This window comes from Apteryx mantelli, chromosome Z (genome assembly GCF_036417845.1).
Source record: "Apteryx mantelli isolate bAptMan1 chromosome Z, bAptMan1.hap1, whole genome shotgun sequence".
Taxonomy (NCBI): domain Eukaryota; kingdom Metazoa; phylum Chordata; class Aves; order Apterygiformes; family Apterygidae; genus Apteryx; species Apteryx mantelli.
This window is the reverse complement of record NC_090020.1, coordinates 40,488,425-40,511,737: the sequence shown is the minus strand read 5'-3', so window position 1 is coordinate 40,511,737 and position 23,313 is coordinate 40,488,425. Positions and strand designations below refer to the sequence as shown.

The 23,313-nt window shown below is 39.0% G+C and overlaps 1 protein-coding gene across 10 annotated transcripts in view; it reads left to right on the top strand.

Moving 5' to 3' along the window:
• Positions 1–23,313, top strand: part of PRDM6 (PR/SET domain 6) — a 146,649-nt gene that overhangs the window by 35,543 nt on the left and 87,793 nt on the right. For all 10 annotated transcript variants that reach the window (XR_010886834.1, XM_067315369.1, XM_067315371.1 and 7 more), the window contains 3 exons: positions 16,140–16,267; positions 20,041–20,165; positions 23,218–23,313. The exon at positions 23,218–23,313 is cut by the window's right edge and continues 247 nt beyond it. Coding sequence is in view for 9 of the 10 variants with exons in the window: in XM_067315369.1 (XP_067171470.1) it covers positions 16,140–16,267; positions 20,041–20,165; positions 23,218–23,313 (349 nt within the window). In the remaining variant the exon portion in view is untranslated. The remainder of the gene's footprint in view (positions 1–16,139; positions 16,268–20,040; positions 20,166–23,217) is intronic.

The window sequence follows — 23,313 nt, the reverse complement described above, 5'->3', positions numbered from 1 at the left end:
TTTTTGGCTGAAGACATGGGGCTCTTTAGTTTACTGTTGTTAGGTGGAGTGAGTTCAAGATACTAAGCAACCAAGGGGTTTGAGTTTAGGAATGTTTTCAAAATAACTATAAAATATGAAATTTATGTTATCCACAATATGTTGGAGGTCAGTTCGCCCTCAAAACATAACGTTTGACAATTGTGCTTTCTTAGTGTGGGTTAGAAAAAGAATATAGTAGACTTAGGAAAACATCATAATTTAAGAAGTGACACATTTCAACAAAGACATAAAACTGTAGGCAGTACAGAAAAGAAGTAAAACCTTAGGAAACCATTACTTCATTAGGACAAATATTTTATGTCTTTTAAGACTCCTTATTAAAAAGGGTGAGCTCTAGGACATTCATGTTTGTATGAAATCATAAATCTGCCATTTGAGAACCAGAAGGGCTTCTTTCTATGGATAGCCTGATTTTTACTACAGCTTCATCAAATTCTTTGAAAACAGTTTATCTGAGTAAATGGCTAAGAGTCGGTCCACAGATAGTTATTTTTGATATTCGCTCCTCTTGCAAGTGTTGTGATGGAGCCAGTTAGGAAAGTCAGCACCATTTGGAGTCAACAGGCAGTCTGTGAGGCATAAAAAAGAAGCCGAGGGAGGACTGAGTTGCTTGCTTTTACTAGAAGCATGTTCATTTATGATGAGCCCCTTACATAAAATACAAAAATTTGCTGTCGCCTTTGCCACATTGTGTGGCCTCTCCAGCCCTTTCTCCAGTACGCCTTTGCTTTCCCTTCGCCCTCCCATGTTTAGGCTAATATATGTATATGACTTGCATATGATTTCCCGGCAGGCTGGCAGGCAGGGGATAGCGCTTGGCCCGGAAAGGGCTTAGATTTTAACCTGTCCCCATGGAGAGTCAGGCTTTATTTTCTCCTTGAAGGGGAGGGAGTTGGTAGAGCTCTGTACCCCACTGGGAAGCCCAAGGCTTTGCTTTTCTAGCAGAGGGAGAGCGGAGCAATTTCGGTTTGGCTTTGGAAAACTATAAACTCACATCCCCTGTTAGTCTCACTGTATTGAAGCAGCGGCTTTTTGTGATCATGCATGAGGGAGAAAGAGACAGAAAGCGGGTGGGGAAAGGTTACATTTTCATCACTTTTTCTGGATCTCCCGATTCGTTTAGCCTTATTTGTGTCTTTTAGATTGCAAGCTCTTAGGTACCATGACTGTTATTATGTATGCCTGCAGTAGCCTAACACTGGTGTGCAACAGATAACTCATTACAAAGTGTTGGGTTTTTCCAAGGAAACCTACTTTTTCCAGTGAATGCAGAGAAACTAAAACTTAGCAGAAAAATATCAGTTTCAGGGAAACTTCTGATGAATAAAATTTGGGGGAAAATGGTTCAAAATCATCTAAACATGCTGTTCTGACATTTTCTAAACAGAAAGTTCATTTTTCAGGTCAGAACTATTTTCATTTTGAAACTTCAATAAACTTATAATGAAACATTTGATTACAGTTTATCAAGACTTGAAATTATCCAAACAAAAATTTTCCAAAAAAACTTGCTTCAAAACATTTTGTTAATGTTATTGTTTTACGAACATTGTGAGGTTTTGGCTATAGCCCATAAGATCATTTTGCATGCAAATCTGCTAACCAGTGATTAATTTCCCCGTTGTGTTAAACTTTGAGAATGATGGGAGAATAATTAAGAGATGGTTTGTTTTGCCTTTTCTTTCAAAATTTAGACCTGGGGGAAAAAAAAACTGGTTTTGCATGCATCATTTTATTGTTAAAATTGTTAGCACAGGTTGTAATGACTGGTTCTACTGTTTTTTAATTCATTCACCTACTCAGAGTTCCTTTGTGCAAAAATCAGTATTTAAGGTGAGTGCAGCTGCAGCTCAAACTCCTCTCCTATTTCTGAAGTTTACCTGCTGTCTCTGTGCTAGCTGGCATAAGCAATCCAAATATTTTCACCTATAACTGGTTGGGACAAAAAAAATGCCTTATTACCTAAAATTATTTTGCCACAGAGCGCGGAGCTGAGAAAGACTAAAAGGAAGAAGGGAAGCTGGATGGTGTTGAAGATGCAGAATTGAAAAGGAAAATTGCAGAATGGAATAGAGAAAATATGAGCAGCACAAACCTTTGTAGTCAGTCCCCGGTTCTCACGCTAGTGAAGCGTTCTCAGGTGTTTTTCTGCTGCCTTGAGGAAAAGAGGGGCAGAAAAAAGGAGCATGTTGAGGCAATAGCTGATGGGAGACAGGAGGCAAGTAAGGAGAATTTTGGATAACTTTGCTTAGATATAGAAGAGGAAGCTGAAACTGATGGTAAGAAGAAATTTTCTTAATTTAATTACAACTAAGGACAGAGAATAACAGTGAAGGCATAAATTATATTCTTGTAACAAGATAATATGCAGTCAGGGAAGAGCCATTAACAGAGCATACATATACGTTGTGTGTAATTGTAGGAGTGGCAATGAGTGACTCAGTCCAGGCACAAGGCAAAGTGCCTCCTGCTGAATCGCCAGCACTGTTTCTGTCAGCATCTCAGCATTGCTCGGAGGTCTCCCATCCCGGTACCCACACGGTTAGGTACCGCGCAGCTGCTGAGAGCCCATCGAACCCCTGTAGAATGCGGCTCAGCTCCATGCTGGTGCAGGGTATCTTACCGTGCTGTACTCTTCTTTGAAGTGTTAATTTATATTTATTCGTAAATCTGTATGATTCTACAGCTATAAAATATAAGTTCATGAATTATGTGAATGAAGAGTAGGCTACAGCATTGCTGTTTATTTTTAGACCAAATCTTTTTTGGCCCATTATTTTTTTTGGCATGAAGCTAGAGTGTGAACACCTAAAAGGGAAAATGCTTCATTTCTTTTACCGTCCAGGTAATTTTCCAAAACAGATCCTTCCTTCCTCACCTATAGAGGCGCTGGATCAGGTTTTAATTTTCACAGTGTGTTGATGTGATGATTACATGAGCAGCTATTCATACCTGCTGTGCATAGCCTGAGATTAATTACAAGACATAGGTTTGCAACAAGGAGCTTACCAGCATCTATCAAACATTGATCCCTTTCCATGTCAGCAAATATGGAAATAAAAAGGATGAGGGAAAGCTTGAGCTGAAGAGAAGTTGGAACCTGTTGTGTTTCATCCACCTCAATAGATAGGAAAAACACTGTAATAATGTGTCCACCCTTTATTTACAGTATACACAATTCGTGACAGCGGTTTTTATAACTCTAAAAATTACACTTAATAAATATGAGAAGATACAGGTTTTCTTGATTACTTAAACCTAAATGTTTATTCAAGCTTTCATGAGAAGTTTGTCTTAATTTAAACAGAGCAAGGGCTGCTGAACGGATGCCATTTTTTTGATGTGGACTCAGAACACATGAAACGAATCTTAATAACATACACACTCATTTAATTCGTAAACGTATCCTACAGAGGCTTTGCTTTATGGTTTGCCTACTGTAATCAGAATGAAACTGAAGTCAACATTTCATAGGTAGGTTTTATTTATAGGTTTTCTGCTTCATTTCATGTAATAAAATGATTGCTGGTTTTAATTTAAAAAATTCAGAAGAAACGTTTAAATATTGCTGCAGTAGTTCAGAGCAATGAGGTATTACTTGTATTTTCCCTTTTGGTGTTGCTGTTATGTAGAAGTTGGAGACACTAACACATTGTGGATATTGTTGCTGAGAAGGGGAAGGGAAAAAGATAGGCTTGAAACACAGCCTGTGAGGTGGCACAAAGCCAACACACTGAAAAATGGCAAACATCACATTTAACAGCTGGATGCAGAAATATTTCTCTTTAATTTGGAAGAAGAAAATTTTTTTCACAGCAGGGCACTCTCAAAAGAGCACAACATCAAAGAGGGTGGGTCTCCCCAGTCAAACATCATCTGGCTCCAGTGATGGAGCAAAATGAATGAACTGTCAGGACTTTTTTCCAGTGTGTATGTTTTTGCCAAGTGAAAAGTAAAAGGTTCAGTGACTTGTTCTGATCACAGACCAAATCCTGATAATGGAGAACTGATTCCTTAAAGTCTTCCTCTGATCAGCTGGCAGGCCATGTCTGAAGAAGACCCCAGATTGACTGATGGTCCACTTTGTATTGATGGCCTCTGCCACCCTTAGAGATAAGTGAGATATGCCAAATGCTTAACAGCTCTGGAGGGCTCCTGTGATTGTGGCTGAAACAGTGTTCTAATCTAACGTTATAATCCTCACAGAAATGAACTCACTTCCAAAGAAACTTAACATGATACTTACCAATACCAGACCTGCACTCTGGCAGGAAAAAAATCATTTCTCATTCTCCAGCATGTGCCCACTAGAAATACCAGCATTACTTGTTAATGCATTCTTTTCATCCGCTTTTTGACTCTGACTTCAGCCCTGAAGTAGTTGCAAACTAAACATCACCATGCTGGTTTTCTAAGAATTCTATAATCTAACAAATTTGAAGAAATAATACAGCGTAGGCATTTTTCAGTATTAAAACATGGCAAGACAGTTTGTACAGCCATTACTCATTTGTTTTATGAGGAATCTCAGGCATAGTTTATCATATACTTTATTACTTGACCTTTTAATCATCATCTGGGGAACTTCGCATTCCAGACATTCCAAAATATTCCAAACTAAAAATAACAGTGCGCCTCATTATTGAAAACTCACACAAAGAAGCTAAGTATGTTTTCTAAAGTATGTCATTTGTCTTGAAAACCCTCCTTTATGGCCAGTCTTAACGGGTCTCTCAAAAATGAGAGATTTAAGAAGGGCTGAAAGAATTATTTACTAGTACAGTAGAGGCTCCCTAGCTCAGTGTTCTGCTGAGATGTATGCTCTACATAACATAAAGACAGACCCTACTCATATTTACTTACAGTCTCAGAGTGAAGATAAACAAAGGATTCACAAAAAGAGTATCAAAACCCTTGTTTTCTACAGCTGAGGGATCAAGATACAGAGTTTAAATACTTGGATTAAGTTGCATGACAAACCTGTTTCAGAGCAGGACCTGAACCCAGACATCTGAGGAGCAATGCCAGTATCTAAACAGAGGTGATTAACACGGTTTTAGATCCCACAAAGTTATCTAAGATATCCAGACAGGATTGACAGGTAAGGCACAGGACTTAGAGAGAGCTGCCTACCTTCTGGAGCAGTAGCTGGAGGTGCAGTAGCATATGCATATTCATCAAAAATAGCAGTAGAAACTTAAGTTTAGACGGCTGAATTTAACTCTGCACCCTAGTCCATTTCCAAACGCTTATCCACGGGTCACAGCTACTACACTAGGCAGTAATGCTTTTGTCAGGAGAAAACACTTTTCTTGACATTGCTTGAAAGTGATGTTACCTGTGCAAGGGTTTTTATAGAAGAATTTATTTATTATTTTTTTCTTTTACGAGTAACTCATTCTTGAGTTAGGAAATTTTTTAATTTTAGTTCCTTTTTTTCTTAGAATGCCCGCAAAGCATGAGTCAGGAATTTCAAGTGAAGATGGTGGAGGTCTTCACTGTCTTGCAAGATTCTCATTTTTGAATTCATGAAACTGCAGGACTTGGATGCATTTAAGCTGGAGGCCAAGACAGATAGAGGGATCATTCCTAAAGCTTATGTTCCCCGTGGCTAGACCTTCACGCTTCAGAATAGAGGGACAACAAATTAGAGGAACAAGTCAGCTCTCATGTCAACCGGCATGTTTCATGGATTATGTCCTGACCCAGAAATCACTGCAGTGAATGTTTCTGTGTTCTTTTCACTGATTAAAATGAATTTTTGATCCAGCATATCATGTAGGCCCTGCAGATCATTGTGTTAGGTCAGATGCTCCTAATACAAAATGAACATGTGCAGCAAAGACGTGCTGCCCTGTCTGTGTATGGACACGTACAGACTGTAAAGGAAAATTCCACTCCTTTCACCCAGTCTAGTTCTGTGTGGAGCTAGTGACTCCTTTCAGTGAGAATAACCTGTGAAATCTATTTATTTGAAAATGAAATTTAATTGCTTTGGGGATTTCTGGGCTTCCTGCTCTTGCCAATGGTGGCTGTCATCTTATTGGAAGTGACAATATTTGATTTGGGCAGAGTAGGATCCTCAAGTAAAAAACTATAAACCAACTTTAGATCTGCGGGAAAGCAAAGAGATACTGAATGACTGTCATTCAGCATTTCTGTAGCTCTGCTGATCTAAAGTACTAACATTGCTCTTGTTTTTAACTTTCAGAAATATCTCTGTAATTGCTTTACATCACTTTCTCTCTGGACTATTCTGCTTCAAATCCATTTATGCTGTCAGTCCAGTTTACTCACACAATTTCCTTATAAGTACTTCATCCTCTGCCTCTTCTGCAGAGCAGTTTTAGGGCCAATTCATTGAATCTGTGGTTATGAGGAGACTGTGAACCAAAATGGCTCTGGGCTCTGTGACCCTTTTTCACAGGCTGATGTTTGCTTTTCCTTTTATTCATGCCCAGTCACAGTCTTTTTACATTCAACCCTCTTCCTGATCTCAGCGCTCACTCGACATCCCAGGAGATACTCGGAACCCAACTGCACAAGGTCCTGGGCAATCTGCTGTAGCTGACCCTACTTTGAGCAGAAAGGTTGGACTAGAGGACCTTCAGGGGTCCCCTTCAACCTCAGCTACTCCATGATTCTGTAAAATGCCCCTGATTTCAAATGTAACTGTAGCCTCTCGCAGTACATGTGAAGCAAGCAGAAGAATTTCCAGTCTCAAGGTAAGAAATCTTGCTTAGGAAGTTAGAGCAAATTATAGCAGCACTTACATGCCTAAAAAGCAGACAGGCACATAGGCAGCTTTCCAAAGAGTCCAAGTAGGAACTTTTGAGTCCCATTGGCTTCAGTGGCAGTTTAACTTGCCTAACAAGTCTAACTTGCTAGAGGGCTTTTGCCAGTTCTGCTAGGAGCTCTGTGCTTGAGAAGCTATGTACCTTTCTAAATCTGGTCCTTAAAAAGCCTATGGGGATATACTGTTGGAGCTCTAAAAAATTCTAAAGGTAAAGAAAAGAATGAAAAACACCAAATATTTCAAAGTGAAAACAAACAGAATCCTTCATCTATCAAGCTCCGTAGATTTTAAATGATAGCCATGCACTATATTCTATGTGCCATGCTTTTAGTATGTCTTAAAGTATCAGTAAGCATCAAGGCTGGGATTTGTAAGTCTAGAATCTACTGCCTGCTAGGAAATGCTGACTTGTCCATAGACACAGTTACATGCACAAAGCTATGAAAACACAGTTTGGAATCATGTTTTGAAAATGTGCTCAACAGAAATTATGGGACTGATGGCTCAAAAGGTGTTTTCTCCTTGTGCTATCAGCCTCCTCTTTGTCAATAGTAAAGTAAGCCCCAACTAACAGTTGAGAACAGATCTTCCTCATTCTCTCTGCAGCTTCCTTCCTTCTTGCGTATTAGAGTCAAGGCAATTTAGAAATTTCCATTTATGACTGTCTTTTCGTCCTGAGTGATTTCTGTAAGGTCACTGAGTGAGTCACCTTGGGAGCTAGGTAGCCACTCACCTGCTTCAGCTGCGTTGCCTGGCTTGATGGTGAGTGATGAGATCTGCTTAAACTTGGTTTTGCACATGCTGGTTGGGAGTGCTGTTCTCTGTCACATTATGCTTGTGGTTAGATATTTTTGCCATTTTAATTCTTTGTCCAACTGGATGAGTGTATTGACTATGTGGAAAAAGGCTGAAAGAACATCTCAGCTGACTGACAGGGAAACCTTCTGGAGGTGGGTACTTGGGTGTTCGTAAAAGAATGAAAAATGATGAAACAAACCTTTTTTTTTATTTTCACTTTGCCATACCTAAGGGTTTTGAGAAGCACTAAGATACTGGCCAAAGGCGTGTCATTACTTAGCAAAGGCACTGGTCGCATTTTCAGAGGCACTGAGGCAACAAATATCAATCCTCTGGCTCCCAGTATCCTCTTAGGAAGTGCATAACTGAGTAAGTTGAGTGGGGCTTCCCAAACAAGTGAGGGTTTTCAGCATCAGACCCTTACAGGCTTTTTGAAACGCCTTTCCTGATATGCATATTGGGATCTGCTTCTACCAGCCAACTGGTGTGAGATTCTTTTGTTTGAATTATTTCAGCTTTGATTATTTGCTTCCTTTTTTTTAAACCATCTCTTTGTTTTTAGCCTGTTTTTTTTTTCCCTGACTTCTCTGGATGCAGAGCCTAGGTTGGCAGTACTTTTTCTCTTCGTGCTCCATGTCCCATAGAAATGAGACTGCAGAGAACAGTCTGTTGCCTCCCCATGTCCCTGCTGCTCTCAAGGCTGTGTGGGGACGTGCTGCAGTAAGCAGTGTGGAAATACCAATCCCAAGCCAAAATCTCGCCAGTTTGGAGCAACCTGTGCCCAAAGTACTTCTGCTCTTCCTGTCATATCACTGCAACTGACAAAAGAGCGCAAGATCACACACTGAGGGGGTCATGTTATGCCACTGGGTACCCCAGGGGCACTGGTCCCTGACAGACCTGTTTGGATCTTTCCAGCTTCCCGTGCATTTTTTCTGCCTTGTATCTTCCCCTTTTTGCCTTGTTGTTGAGTAACACTGAATTACTGTGTGTAATTCTCGCTGGTTACAGAACCTCTGCGGGTTAGCGTCAAAACAAGCTGTTGAGACTTTACTTTAAAAAATAATGTAACGAAGTTTGCGTAATCAGCAGTGCATTGCTCTCGTGACACTCGCTGGAATAAGGCCCCAGTCCTCCTACCACTTGCCCAGATGCTTGATTTCACACACGAGTAGTCCCATTGAGATCAATGGGACTACAACATGTGTGCAAGTGTTTGCTGGACTGGGCTCTAAGTGAGACGTGAAGCCTTTCACCTAGCACAGACAGTTCAAAACAATATTTATAGTTTCATATGCTATAATCCTTTGAGAAACATTAAATCTAAATAGCTTTTAATATTAGTTGGCAAGTATTCTCTTTTTTAAAATTTGCTAGATGATGCCTGCTAGATTAAAGAGAAGAAACGTTAAGCAGATATTACAAGATGTACAGTACATATCAGATATGGCTAATTGTAGAAAATTGCTTTGAGTAGTGTGAGCAGTTGAGGATCACTGGCTGTCAGGATGCGTTTCTGTGTGTTTTCACAGAGATGTTGTATCTGAGGGACAGTATTGCCAACAAATGATGGAGAACATTTTAGTCTGGCTTTATCCAGTCAGGCCTCCTGATGTTTCCTCCTAGCTCACTTATTTCAAGTCTCTCTTCTGTTTATAGTATAGAGCAGCTCAGGGCGTTTCAGGGTAGCAAAAACATCTACAAATCTTTATGTTAATGTAGAGAGTATAAAAAAATTGACATTTTGTATGTAATATAAAAATTGCAAAAGCAAAAAATTGTTGTTTAAATACTGTTACATTTTCTAAATGAAAACAAAATAATTATCCAATTATTTGCAAAAGTGAAGCACTTCAAAGTAAGTTAGTAGTTATTGTCATGGATTTATTTCACATTTGAATACAGTCTATAGTAACTAGCTTTCCCTATCTATACAATAACACAAACAAATATATTGTTCTTATTTCATCATAAGCCAACAAAGTTAGATGTTATCTACAGTATCAATGTATATTTTTTATTCTGATATCTGTCCATAAATACTCTGAAGGCATATTTTAAATGGAAAAACGAATCAGTTAATCTTATCAGGCAACAGTAGGATATATGAGAAGCATTTACAATAATGTTTTTCTGAAATAATGTCTGTATAGATGAATGGCCCAACTGGTTCAGCTTAGAGTAAAATGATGTTGTTGACATGTGTACTGCTATTTTTTCATACCACTTTTATGTTTGTAGTTGAATATTACAGATTCAATAATAATATTTATTATGCAGTGGAGTTAGGGTTATTACAATGTGATGAACAGGCATTTCTTTATACCAGCTAAGAATAATTTGTTTGTTTACTGTATAGATAATATAAAATCTAGTATGCCATTAACAAAGTATTCCTTTGCAATGGATGTGATTATATAATAACTTTATTAGTATCTATCAACATCAGTGTTTCTTTTTAGTTAAGCTATATCAAGAGAATTTTCCGTGTTTTGGAGTTTGCTTCTGGCTTTCATTATATTTCATATTTTCTTTTGTATAGGCAGACTAGGAGCTGTTCCTAAACTACTTGCTAAATGAACTGATTTGGTCACCAAATTAGTGAATGAAAGAAGAAAGATGTGATGGCTAAATGCGTAATTATTTCTCCACAGCTTTCTCATTCAGTGGGTATCAGTGAAAAGCTGCATATTCAGAAAGTCTCTCCTCCTCTGTAGCAGATGCCCAGCTCCTAACATTTAAAATATTTAAAATCTAAAAGCTTTCATTATTTAAACAGTTAGTATCAAACATGAACCCAGCTGTAGTCTGATTTTCAGCCTAAACTGCTCTCCTTAAATGTAATCTATTCAGGGAATATTGTCAGTTGTCTCTTCTCTTTCACTCCCTGCAACATCTCCCTATGAACTTTTCAGACTTTCCAGATAAGAGATCCTTTGACAACGTGCTGATTTCAAGAGGAGCAAGGCACCAATGTACTGCACCGAATCCAATCTAAACAACTAAGTTAGCAAGTCATGCATACAACCCGATTTGCTTTTGGTGTGACGTGATTAGAAACGCTAACAAATAAATAATGTATACATGCCATAATAAACACTAGAGCCCATGGGCATTTTGCTCAACAATCCCTACCTTAGGCAAGTCAAACCACTGAATTTTACTGTGTGGTTTCTTGTCTGTGTCTCAGAAAGTCAGTCCCTGAGGCAGTGGGTGCCAGCCTGCAGCTCTGCAGACCCTAACACGGGGACGTGAGCAGGGACGCTCTCTTTACTACAGAGAACGCAGGCTGTATAGGTCCAGTCCCCCAACGTAGTCTTCCAAAATTGCGCACCTCCTAAAAAGTGGCAGTTATGCACCCCTGCAATGCCACGCTGCACAAGGTAAAGTTTACCCATTTTTGATGCCCAGGCCAGCAAAGACAGACGGTGTTCAATGTTGCTGTGGCCTGTAGGTTCATACATTGTTATAGAAAGAATATAATTCGTATGGGTGCTACCACATGTGACATGTCAGTCAGTTTAATCACAACCTACTTCTCCATCTTTCCAGTGGAGTTTAGAGTACAGCCACGGTTTTTAACTGCATGACTAATGATTTGTGAGAGGTTTGTAGGGTCACCAAAAGTACTCAGTGCTATCCTGACTCTTCCCATTGAAGTCAAGGATAAAAATTCTTGTAGAAGGCAGCTAACGCTGAGTACTTTTGAAAGTCCTGTGACCATATTCATGTGATGTCATTGAGAATAGCAGTGAACAGCAAAAAGTAAGATACCCTGCTAATGGTAAGAAATAATTCTTGCGTGTGTTGTGGTTTTCTTCACATCTCTTTTGATGTCTTGAAACATAAAAATAATTCTAATAGTACAAATATACAACAGTCCAAATTTTCTCTAGAAAAAAAAATTCCACTTTGAGGACGAGTCTTTTTTCCTTCTGCCTGCAAGGAAAACAAGAGGTCAATTAAGTTGTACGCTAATGCCTTTTTTATTTGACTAAATGGAAAAATAAAATGCAGGCAGAATTTCAAAAGACACAATCCTTCACCAGGCCATGGAAAGAGAACAAAGGAAAGCAACAGATAGAGAGGGAAGAACTGCAATGAACTAGCCATTTTTCCTCTCCCTGGCTCTTCTGTGAAATTGTTTTTAATTGCTTCACAGCTTGGCTTTCTCTGTGGCTGTGCTAGTATGTTCTGGCTCCTTTCTAGCTTTCTAAATTCCTGTGGCACCAATGCCAGCAACTCACACGATAATCTTTGGCATGAGAATTACATTTTGCCCTCATATATCCAAGTCAGGCAAGAGCAAAGAAAACTCTGTCAGTATTGAAATGATTCAGAGTCCTCAGAAGGTTCTTTAATGGTCTGCTCTATCTTTTATATTACTTAAAGCTTGCACGGTCCTTCCTAGGTATGTTGCCAGTGTGACAGATGTTCTGGCAAGGGCCGTTTATTTTATTAAGTAATAATTGTTTGTAGATTTTAGAGTATCACTTATGTGAGATGCTGCCTGCTTTAGAAATGATATTATTATTGTTGCCATTATGTATTGCTACCATCATCATCATAAGTTTCAGCATCTGCAGCCTCCAACTAATTATCAATAATCAATCCAATAAATAATAAACCAGTCCTTCGTACTGGGTTTATATTCGCTTGCCATTACAAGGTGAACCTGACCAGTTGCAGTACGCTGGCTTCCTAAGTGTTGTGTCCCATATTGCCCAGCTGGAGCTCTCATGTGGTTCCCAAGGAACAGCAGTGGCACCCGGTAAGAAATTACATCTTATGCCTCATAGACCTCTGTATCTACGTCTTGAGTGCTGAATAAGCTGGTGTTTATGAGGAGAGGAATCAAAAAATGAGAAAGAGAAGACTTGGATTATGGTGTGCTGGTTACACTTTGGACTTACTTTCTTGGAAAATGAAGCTTGTTCTGTTGTATTTTGAAATCAAAGGATGAAAATTGTAAAAGAATAGTGTTTTACATTCTGAATCTCGTGATCTGTAAAATATCACTAACCTACTAGTAACAGTTCACAACCTATTAATAAATTAATCAATCACATGGGAATTGTTAAGGAGGACCAAAACCCATGTCTAATTAGAAGATGAGTACAATCATCTTTTGTCAGATTCTGGTCTCTGCCCGTAGCCTGGTGCACTACTTATTGCTGAAAGAGTCAACAAACAGCAAATCTTAGAACTTTGAAGCATTTAAAGCATAAGCAAAAAAAAATAATAATAATAAAAAAATAAAACTCATCAAAAACAATAGTTAACAAGTATTTTGGGTCAGAAAAGGGAAAAGATACAGCAAGCAGCTTAGATGACACTGCCAGGTACAATCAAAGTAGAAAGAAACAGTAACTAATTTTTCTTCCACCACTTAGATCAAAGACACTTGTGAGATAGAGAAAAAAAAATACATACATACTCCAGATGGAGTTCGGGAAATGATATTTTATTTTGTTATGAGGGTCCTGCAATTTGTTAAAAGTTGTGCCAGAAAAAATGGATATAGTGATTTCATGAGGTAGTCAAAGATTTTCAGTAAATTCAGTTTATCACAGAATTCTGCAATAGGTTTTTAAATAGCAGCTACATGTGTGATTTGCCTGTGAGTGTTTAAGTACACACACAGGTGTAATACAGGTGCCAGTGCATGTGTGAATCCATATAGTTTGCTATAATGTCTGGGTTCACAGCTTGTGCTACACGTTTCCTTTCTTATGGCAGGTCATGGTTTGCTCCCTCATGATTGTTTCTTTAGGCAAATATATAGTGGTTGTCTGATTTAGAAAAATATATAATGACTGAGACCTGGTTGCACTGTGGTAATATGAATAATAATAACCATATTGGTTAAGTTTTTTCTGATCCTGGGGCCATGTGATTTAACAAGTAAACAGATACGAGGTAGTGTTGCTTTTTTCCTTTCAATGTTACGGTCTCTGCTTCGTCGCAGCTGGGTTTTCGTTCCTGTAAGGACAGGGCTAAGAGTGCTGTGGGATGGCTTCTGCCTTTGTGGCTGTGTGTGCAATGTCAGTAATAGCTTCTTAGGAAAGGGAGCACAATGCCACTGACGCAAGAGTAGTTGCAAGAGTAAATAATATGAAAATATTTAGACCTGCAAGATATTTAGATGAAGAGCTGCTCAGCAGTATTTGTAACATCTTATGTCTCTTTCTTACTGCTACTGCCATTGATTCAATGTGATAGAGAAGGTGATAATGTCTCCCAGTTGTAGAAAGCAGAATTATGAGCTGTTCCCTGCTTTGGTGTTCCTATCCACTTCCACAGAAATTGCTGCTACAATATGGGATAATATGGAGACTGACAGCAAGCTAAACCATTGATATTGATACCAAACAGAAAGAGAAGACAAAATGATATTCTCGAACCTGCTCTAGGTCCAGCAACGCTGGTAGAGCAGTCATTCCTACTCCAGGGCAAAGCCGGAAAGAGCCCAGATTCTGCATTTTCATGGCAGATTTTCACTTCTCATGTCAGTTTGTGACTGCTCATACTCAGAAAGTGCTGAATTGGTCCTTGTGTGTCTGGATTTGGCTGTCAGTACCATTTATGGTGGTCGTCTTCCTCTTTCTCCTTCCTATTTCACAGCGTTTGGGGATTAGGAAGTTATCAGCTCTTCATTTACAGAATTGGTTTTGCCTCATGTTAAGCTGTGCAGTCATGTTAGTAAGCACTATATAAATGAATAAATAATAAACACTGTGCTGAAACTGTTTGGACTCATTTTGCTAAAATGGTCCCAGCCAAACACTGGTAGTCATAAATTTTTCCTTCTCTCCCTTTTTGTGGGCTAGTTTCCTGTATAACTTTTCCCTTTATGTTACAGATTCTTTTTCGGTTTAGCATGTTTTGCTCAACATGTTCAGGATACGCTAACGTATTTACATAAGAAGAGGTCCTTGCTGATTAGCAACAAGATACTATATATGAAAAATGAAACAATCCTCCCAGTCTTGGGGTATTTATTTGCTTCTGAGGATTCCTCTTGTTTTTTCCCTGACTTTATTTCAGCTGCCAGTGCATGCTGGAGTAGGTGCTCCTCCAGCCCAGGAGCATCAGGCAAGTTTGCACCTGGTGATTGTCACAGGCACTCAGGAACCAACGGCAGCAATCTCTTCAGACATTTAATTTCCCTGTCTTTTATGCCCTAGCTATGAATTTATTGCTCCTGAGTACTCCCAATCTCTCTTGGTCAAGAGCAAAAGCAAGGTCAGCTCCTAAACTTGAGACTCTCATGCGGCAGATTCTGATCCTTGCGTATGTTTTTGTGTGCACTGTAGGAAACACCTTTTCAGTACATGCAGAAATGTTGAATATATTCACATAATTTCCAAGATGATTCTCTTGGTATTGAAATACAATTGCAGAATTGTTAATATGCTTATTTTTCAGCTGCTCAGTTCAATGTAATAAATGTGTTTCCTCTTCAGTTAGCAGAATTAGCACTTTTAAGAGGACAGATCAAGTTAGGCTCATACAATTTCAAAAGGAGAAATATTTTTGGGCAGGATTATTAAAGCAGAAGGGATCTGTGGAGGAACAGAAGATTTGAAGGTCAGGTTTGCTTTAGATAAGCACTTAATTGTTCAGATACAGCTCTGAAGTTTAACAAAGTAATTGCAAAACTGGTAAAAAGCTTGTGAGACCATGAGCTTTTACTAGCAGTAGTACTTCCTAGAGACCATTTTTAACGCGGTCAGACCTGAGAAGGGCAGGTGTGCATGAAATATGTAACTTAACATTTCAGAGCCTCCAGAGCAATTGTATTCTCTGGCTTCAGAGGGAGGGCCAAGTGCAGAACAGAGGTATGATACTTTTTTTTTTTTATTGGCTCTCATGTCTTTAGCAGGGATGTCATATTTAAGAAAACTATGATTCTCTCAGGACTGATTTCTCATTCACTACTTCAGAAAATTATACTTCTCAAGGGAACTTCTAAAGGAGTCTTGAACTGCTCTTTTTCCTTCCAGTCCCATTTGTTTTGGTACTAAGAATCCTACGGCTATGAATCTCTAATGCTCATTATGTGCTGTATGAGATTGCCGAAGCACATGCTTTTGCTGCGGCTGAGATGTGAAAGAAGGGATACTCGTTTAGGGATTATTCCTGCCCCTAGCTCAGATGTCCAGGCTGTTTCAATGTGGGCTTTACATCCAGATTTTCTTGTTTATCTGGCAGTTCATTATTTAAGGCCAGCCTGTCAAAATAGGTTAAATATTCTTTGGGAAACATGGCCACAAATATGTTTAATATAAAAAAGATTGGCTTGATAAGAGAAACATGATAAACTTGCATCCCCCAAAATACTTCTCTGTTGTTCCATTTAGATTTGTAAGAGCGTCGGTACTCAATGACAGATCTCACGGCAATAAATTCCTGGAAAAAGCACAGAGAGACACCAGCAAAGCAGTGAAAATGATTGCTGATGATTTGCTCTAACTACTTGACCTTGTGCCCTCTTCCCCAGATATATGACCAAGATGGGACACTGCAGCACTTTATTGATGGTGGAGAACCCAGCAAGTCAAGCTGGATGAGGTATATCCGATGTGCGAGGCACTGTGGGGAGCAGAACCTAACGGTAGTTCAGTACAGGTAAAGTATGTTTCAATTTACTCAGTGCAAGAAAAAGAAAGTGCTTTTAGTGAAAAGTCAGGCTGTGACCGTCACCAGAGCTATCGCCTTTGAATGCAAAGACAATAGTAGGGCTTTAGTGAACATGTCCGTTTGGGTAATACAAGTGCTGGAGCATGTAGTTAAGATGGGTTTAACTTTGGTTACCCAGAGTTGAGGCCGTCGTAGCAAGCTTGTTCGACCTGGTGCTCGTGGGAGCAAGGACAGCACTGTGCCCCGTGCGTGCACGTCACACTGCACACAACACCCTGCACATTTTTAAACAGTCTGATCCGAAGGAAGCCAGCACTCATCGTCATCCGCTCTGCTAAAGATGCCCGTGCTGGAGGAAGGGGGAAAGGAAACAGCCTCATTTGAAATGAAAGCAGCAGCGTTTTGAATCCAAAAGCTGTTTGCGAGAGTCCAGGGACACAAATGCACCGAGACGTTATACGCCGAGTGCACCTGCTAGCCAGAATGGTCTTTGCACTGATGCCTGTGATGTCACGAGCTAGAGAAGGTCAAAAGTGAAAAAAGTGCAAAGAAATTACAGTACGTTTTACTTTCTACCCACAAACAGATCCAGAAAACCTAGACAACGCATTGTATAAATACATGATCTCAGCTCTAAACAAGCCTTTTGCCTCAGAATCAGAAGCAACTGCTTGGCCTTATTAAACATGATAGGAAGTACATCAAAGAATGCCCTGTGTTTGGCAGTCACGGTGAGCAACCCTGATTTTTGGCTAGTTGTTTTAGAGAGGGGAGTTTTTTTGCTTTAGGAAGAATCTTAAGCTTATTTGCAGTATCTTTAAAATTGAAAATAAAACATACAAAAGCAAGCTAAAATGAAATATATATAAAGTTTGATCCTCCCATAGGGTTCCAATTTAACAATGGTAAAATTGTTCAATTGGATTTTTAGCTTTTTTCATTCTATGGCCAGTTGACTAAACGCCACAATTAAAAAAATAACAATGCTACTTATGCATTACACATCTTTTATTATACCCTAAAATGTTTGATATTCATAGCTAAAATCCTGTCAGTTTTTAAATAAACACAGTGGATAATGAATAAAGGTCACTGTGATGAGAGAGTATTTTTGTAGGTATCTTGTGAACTATTTCTCAGTGTTGTCGTGTGTGTGTGCATGCATTTATATAGATATGTATATGTGTATGTGTGCATATATATGGATGACAAACCTAAATGAAACGTGAGCATGAGAAAGTCATTACACATCTGTCAATATTAAGTGGATTTTACAACTCTCCTTTCATGATGGAGTTTTTACTTAGAGTTCCCTCTGTTGATCTGTTTTCGATTACTTCAGATCTTTATAAAATGAACTATAAAAACACAATTTAAAAAACTGGCATCCATCACCAGTGACTGCGTCCAAGTGTAAGAAAATAGAAAAGTTGGACACTGAAAAACCAACCTAATTTTTATTGTACATGGGCGTCCTCCTCACAGAAAGTCAGCTGGTTTAAATTCATTCTGTTATGATTTGTAATATCTAAATGGAATTTTCTTCAAAGCGCTCTTGATTGATTGACCCTTAGCTGAACGTTTTGTTTTTATTTTGAGGCTGACAATAATGTTTGTTGGCATGTGTTCTGCTTCAACTGCGTTGGGACGCCATGAAGCTATCTTTATGAGTCATCCAACCACAATACTAAATACATGTCAGCAAAGGAAATATTATCCGAAAAGGGAAAAATCCCTTTGATGTACTTCAGCATGCAGAGATTTCTGCGAGTTTTGGAAGCTCTGTATGCTTGTAAGGAACGGTGTACGCTTACACATTTTTTTTCCAGCCTACTCCAAGCCTCACAGACCACCCATTGCTCCAAAACAGTCCTGCTCTTTCAGCGGCAAAGTGTGTCATTTGGTTTTAGCACATTCATTTGCTGGGCTGCTGTGTTTATGTTAGGGGAAGCCAAACTGAGAGACAAAATGTTACAAGGGTGAAGTACAAAGTGGACTCAATTTTTCTCAAGTTAGGAGATGCTGGTAATTTATAGCACGGCCCCGATTTTGATTTTTATGTAGCGGTGGAGAGGACTAACGAAATGCATGGCTCTGGTAAGAAAGGGCAAGAGAAGAAAAGAGGAGGAGGAGGAGGAGGAGGAAGGACAGAGCGAGCATGAGGAAGAGAAGGAGAGACACAAAGGGGAGAGTTTTTGTCACATATTCCCAGAGCGGTTGGAAAACCATTCTGCTTAGCTAGCAGTGCCCTCCTGAGACAGGGTGGCAGTAAGCAAGGAAAATAACAAGATAAATGAAATTTTTGCAGCTGCTAGTAAAATATTGAGAATCTGCACTTTTTTATTGATCTTTATGATCCTGTTGCCAAGAGCCACTTTGCAGTGACAAAATATGTTGACAAGTGCATATCTCACTGCCATGAAAAATGTGGTAAAGGATTCTCCTTATGTCTGCAGTGTTATACAAGGAACAAATTGCATTGCTACAGCCAATTCTTTACAGAAAGTCTAAATTTAAGGCCCACCAACCCTAAACACTTTTATCTTGAACTTCAGGCTAACGTATGTAGCAATTCTTCACCGAGAAAACCAGTTGAGGCCTAACATTTTTTTTTGGTCTCCAGATATTTTTCCGCCTTACATAAGCTGTTATAAAAAATGATCATTTCTTGGTACTTTGACTGTATCATTTTGGTATGTAATCCTTCAGCCAGAGTGGAGTGCTCTCCTTGTATATATTGAATTTCTATCCATCTCACATAAGGGTGTTTTACTGTTCCGTACAAAGCCTACAGGGAAAAGCCACTGCAAACTGATAACGGTTTTATTTCGTCTCCTAGGTGCCTGATTCTGATCTTTCACAGTTATTGTCCCTATGTAAATCTGTTAACTGTAGACGTATCGCTCTGAAGCTATTTACATCAATGCGAGATCAGGCTAAGCCTCTACTTATTACCGTACAAAACTCTAGGCTTTTTCTTTTTTTCCCGCAACTCCCAGTTCCATGGTTTTGGAGTATCCAGAGTCTTTTCCCATGGAGTAAGGCAGATAGAAGACATCACATTTCTGGTAATGGTAATTTATACTTACTGAAGGGTCATCAGTGTTATCCTCACGTTCCATTCAGGGGAAGATATTTGTGAGTGTGTGTTCAGATTAACCTCATTTTTTGATTTTTACCAGGTCAAAGTCTATCTTACTCAATAAGCCAAGATGTCTCTTTCTTGGTGGTATATCACCATAATGAAAGGACACGTGTGCTGAAGAAACTCTAAACCTCTGTTGCTAAAAGCACATACTTGAATGAAAAGAATTGTCGCCTCTTTACCCTTGTGTGGTAACTTCAGCCTAGGTAACAAATGCAAAGCTGTTTCAATGGCTTCTCTTCCTGACTTGTGTGCACCAATACAGCACTCCGATGCCTGTACAGAATGAGCAAAATGTAACATTTCTAAAATCCCTTTAAAAGGCACATTGCAAGAAAATACCATTTTTTTATAGCATCTTGGTGTTTGTAAAATCTTGGTGTTTAAAATATTTTAGTTTCAAAGTACCCGTAAGCTCTTTGTTACTTTATGCTACAGGTGGTAACTACAGTGCTTCGCTGATTATGGATTCAGTTTTAAAATAATCAGTAAGATATTCTCTTGGTTATCTGCAGAAATGCTTCCAAAACAGTGGATTTCTACTATAACACTGTGTATGCCAGGAGGAGTATAGTCTATTCCTAAACTAGGCTTTCTTTCTTTTTGTTTTGATTAGGTCAAACATATTCTATCGGGCTTGTATAGATATTCCCAGGGGCACCGAGCTGTTGGTGTGGTACAATGACAGCTATACATCTTTCTTTGGAATCCCTCTGCAGTGCATTGCACAGGATGAAAATTGTAAGTTCTTCATTGTATTTCTACCTGTGTAGCCACAATTCCTGTTTTGCAGCTAATCAGTTGTGTTCCTCGAGTTTTTTAAGACATACTAAGTGAATGTGGATATGTGTTTAAGGTAAGCTTGATGTATACAAGATAAAACCGTGAAACTGATATACTTAAGCTATGTAACATCACTGTATGATTACCTAAATAAACTCAGGTGTTTGAAAATGTTCAGGACTCTGCAACTGCATAGCAGATTTCCCACCACAGCAGCCCCACATAGCTTGGTAGCGTGTGCAATCACTCTTCCTTATAAGCGATTAGTTATTATTTTGTTCTTAATTGATTTGCTTGGCCCCTTCCATTGTTATCAGACCTATCGCAGGAGACTGTCTAGCCAAAACAGTAATGTATTGCAGATCCACGAGGCCTCTGTTAGCGATTCTTCATTCTCCCACCACCGAGTATGTTGAGAGAAGCTTTGACTGATTGTAGAGATGAGGTCCTTGTGGTTAAAAGGCAAAAGCCAGCTCCTCTAAATACAGGCTAAGTAGCCTGAAATAACAATGAGCCTCCATTCCATCATGGCCATCCCCATTTCCATTCATTCTTCTGCCCCACTCGATATTTTATTTTACTAGAAGTAACCACAAAATTAAACATGTAACACAGACCTGGTGCAAGCAAGCACTGGATACCACTGTCTGTAATGGGAGTAGGAGAGCCGAGTGTGCCCTTCGGTTTCCCTGTTTGTGTGTGGAGCTCGATTAGAGCTTGTCTCAAAGACGTCGTCTCCATTTTGACAGCTATGTGTGCCTACGTGGTGGAAGAAACCAATAATAGTTGCTCAATTGACTTTGGTCTAAAGTCACTCTGTGGCTGCCCACGCGTAATCAATTATATATGAGATAGATATATTTTTTCAGTCAGGTACTTGGATATTTAAACAGCTATACTGAGATGAACTTGTGTCTCATAGTAACTTAAATACTGAACCATGCAGCAGTAAAACATTAAGATCCTGGGGATTAAACTGTCAAAAATAAACACCCTTTTTCATCTTGAGTTTTCAGATCCTTTGGGCTTGAGAAGAGTTTAAAAGAAATTAAGTTACTGGCAGTAATGTTTGGTGATAAAACTCATGCTCTGCAGTGTACAATAGAGAAATGTTGTTTTTACTTTCATGAGCTGTAGCTTACAAAAACTTTACTTAAAAAGCAGTGCATCGTAGTTACAATCTCTAAATAATGTCACCTGCTATTTTGCTGTGACAGAAACCAGAGTTTCATCCACAGAGAGACTGACAGAGTAGATGAAATTCCTCTCCGAGCATGGAGCTGGCCCCAAGCTAGTACATGACTTAAGTGCCTCTTAAATCCTCAGGGTAGCCCTTCTGCTCATCTTCTGCAGAGGGGTATTTTCAGACAGTGCAAACTCTGCCTATATTCTTTAGGTCTTCAACACCCTGAATACAATTTAAAAAAAAAAAAACGATCTGCTTCATGTGTCAGGATGTTGGGGAAAAAATGAAAGTGCAGAAATCACCCCTTGTGCTGAACATTTGTAGAGACATTAAAGATGTATTATATGTCTGGAAACCTGTGATAGACAGCCTCATGGATGTAATTGCACTCAGAAAGAGTGCAAGAGGAAAGACCTAAACCTAAAAAAATGAAATGGCATATAATATTATAATATTAGGGTTGTTCTGATTGAGGAAACATATTAAAACATAAATTTGTGAAGTAAATTCATTTTATTCAAGGACATGAGTTTATAGTACATTTTTTATTTTATATTAAATCATGTTGTATCATGTATTCCCATATTCACTTTTAGAAATCTATCATAATCACTTACCTAGACACAATGGCAGTTTCAAATCACCTGTTTAAGTAGGTAATTTGCACCTGTGTATGGAGATATATACACACACACACACACACACACACACACACTCTATGACTGTAGCTAAATGTGTGTGAACATACATAGACATAGACATATGCACATATACATAGTTAATGTAAAAATCTACATTAAAATATTATGTCATGAAGTTGAACATGCCAAAATTAGAAAGCATGAGATTGTACTTGGTGCAGGTGGCCTAAATTCTGCTTCTTTTGCATTGTGATACAGACTTCCAGTACCTGATTCCATGTCCTTTTTTTCCATAGGACCCTTGCTTTATTCACTGCATGGTCTAGATGGTACTCAAGGAATGAGGCAGCTGTTCAACTTTCTTCTATATGTTTAACCTCCTGCCTTTCCTTATCAAGCAACATCCAAACTCAGCACTGGGTCATTTCTTTCTGAGAACAGGGTATTGCATTCATTGCTGAAATATCTAAGTGCCTCAGAAGCTGCAGTTAACTGATGATCACAAGACCTTCAGGCAACTAGAAACTATTCTCCTTCCTATTTTGTAGGTGGGAAATCGAGGCACAAAGATATCTCTGCCTGTATTTTGCATTGTCTCATGGTTATCTGACTTCCCCTAGCCTTAATCATGCAAGTCACAGTGAAGTCCCTGGCTTCGCACTGTATTGGCTGGGTGACTGTGTGTGAGATGTAATAATAATAACCTTAGTGGCTCCCTTTTGACAGGATGAGGGAACTACTGCTGCAGTAGATATTCAAGCTCAAGGAGTGTCTGAGCACAGGATTTTTTCCCCCATGCTCTCAAAATTCATGCTTATCTGTGATACAGCATTTGCACATGCTGAGTGCAACATGTAAAGTCAGCGTATCGTTAAGTGCTGCAGCATTTTCTTTCAGATGACATCTTGTTGTATAAAAAATATATATCACAGTCTCAGGCTTCTGTGAGTCCTTGCAAACTCTCAGACATCCCTTTACATGATTTTTCAAGGTCACTGAATCACCACCATGCATTCAGATCACTGTCTCATTGAAACCCTTTTTCTGTGTGTTGTTAAAATAAAAGTGTTTAATTCTAGTAACAAGAAAATGGATATTGATATTTTTTTAGTGTCTCCCAAGACTGTATTAGTCTTAAAAAGGCATAAAAAGGATCTTATTTACTTTTTTTGTTTTCTCCCAGTGAATGTCCCTTCGACTGTAATGGAGGCCATGTCCAGACAAGACACCCTACAGCCATTTAATAAAAGTAGCAAACTGTCCCCTGCCACTCCACAGC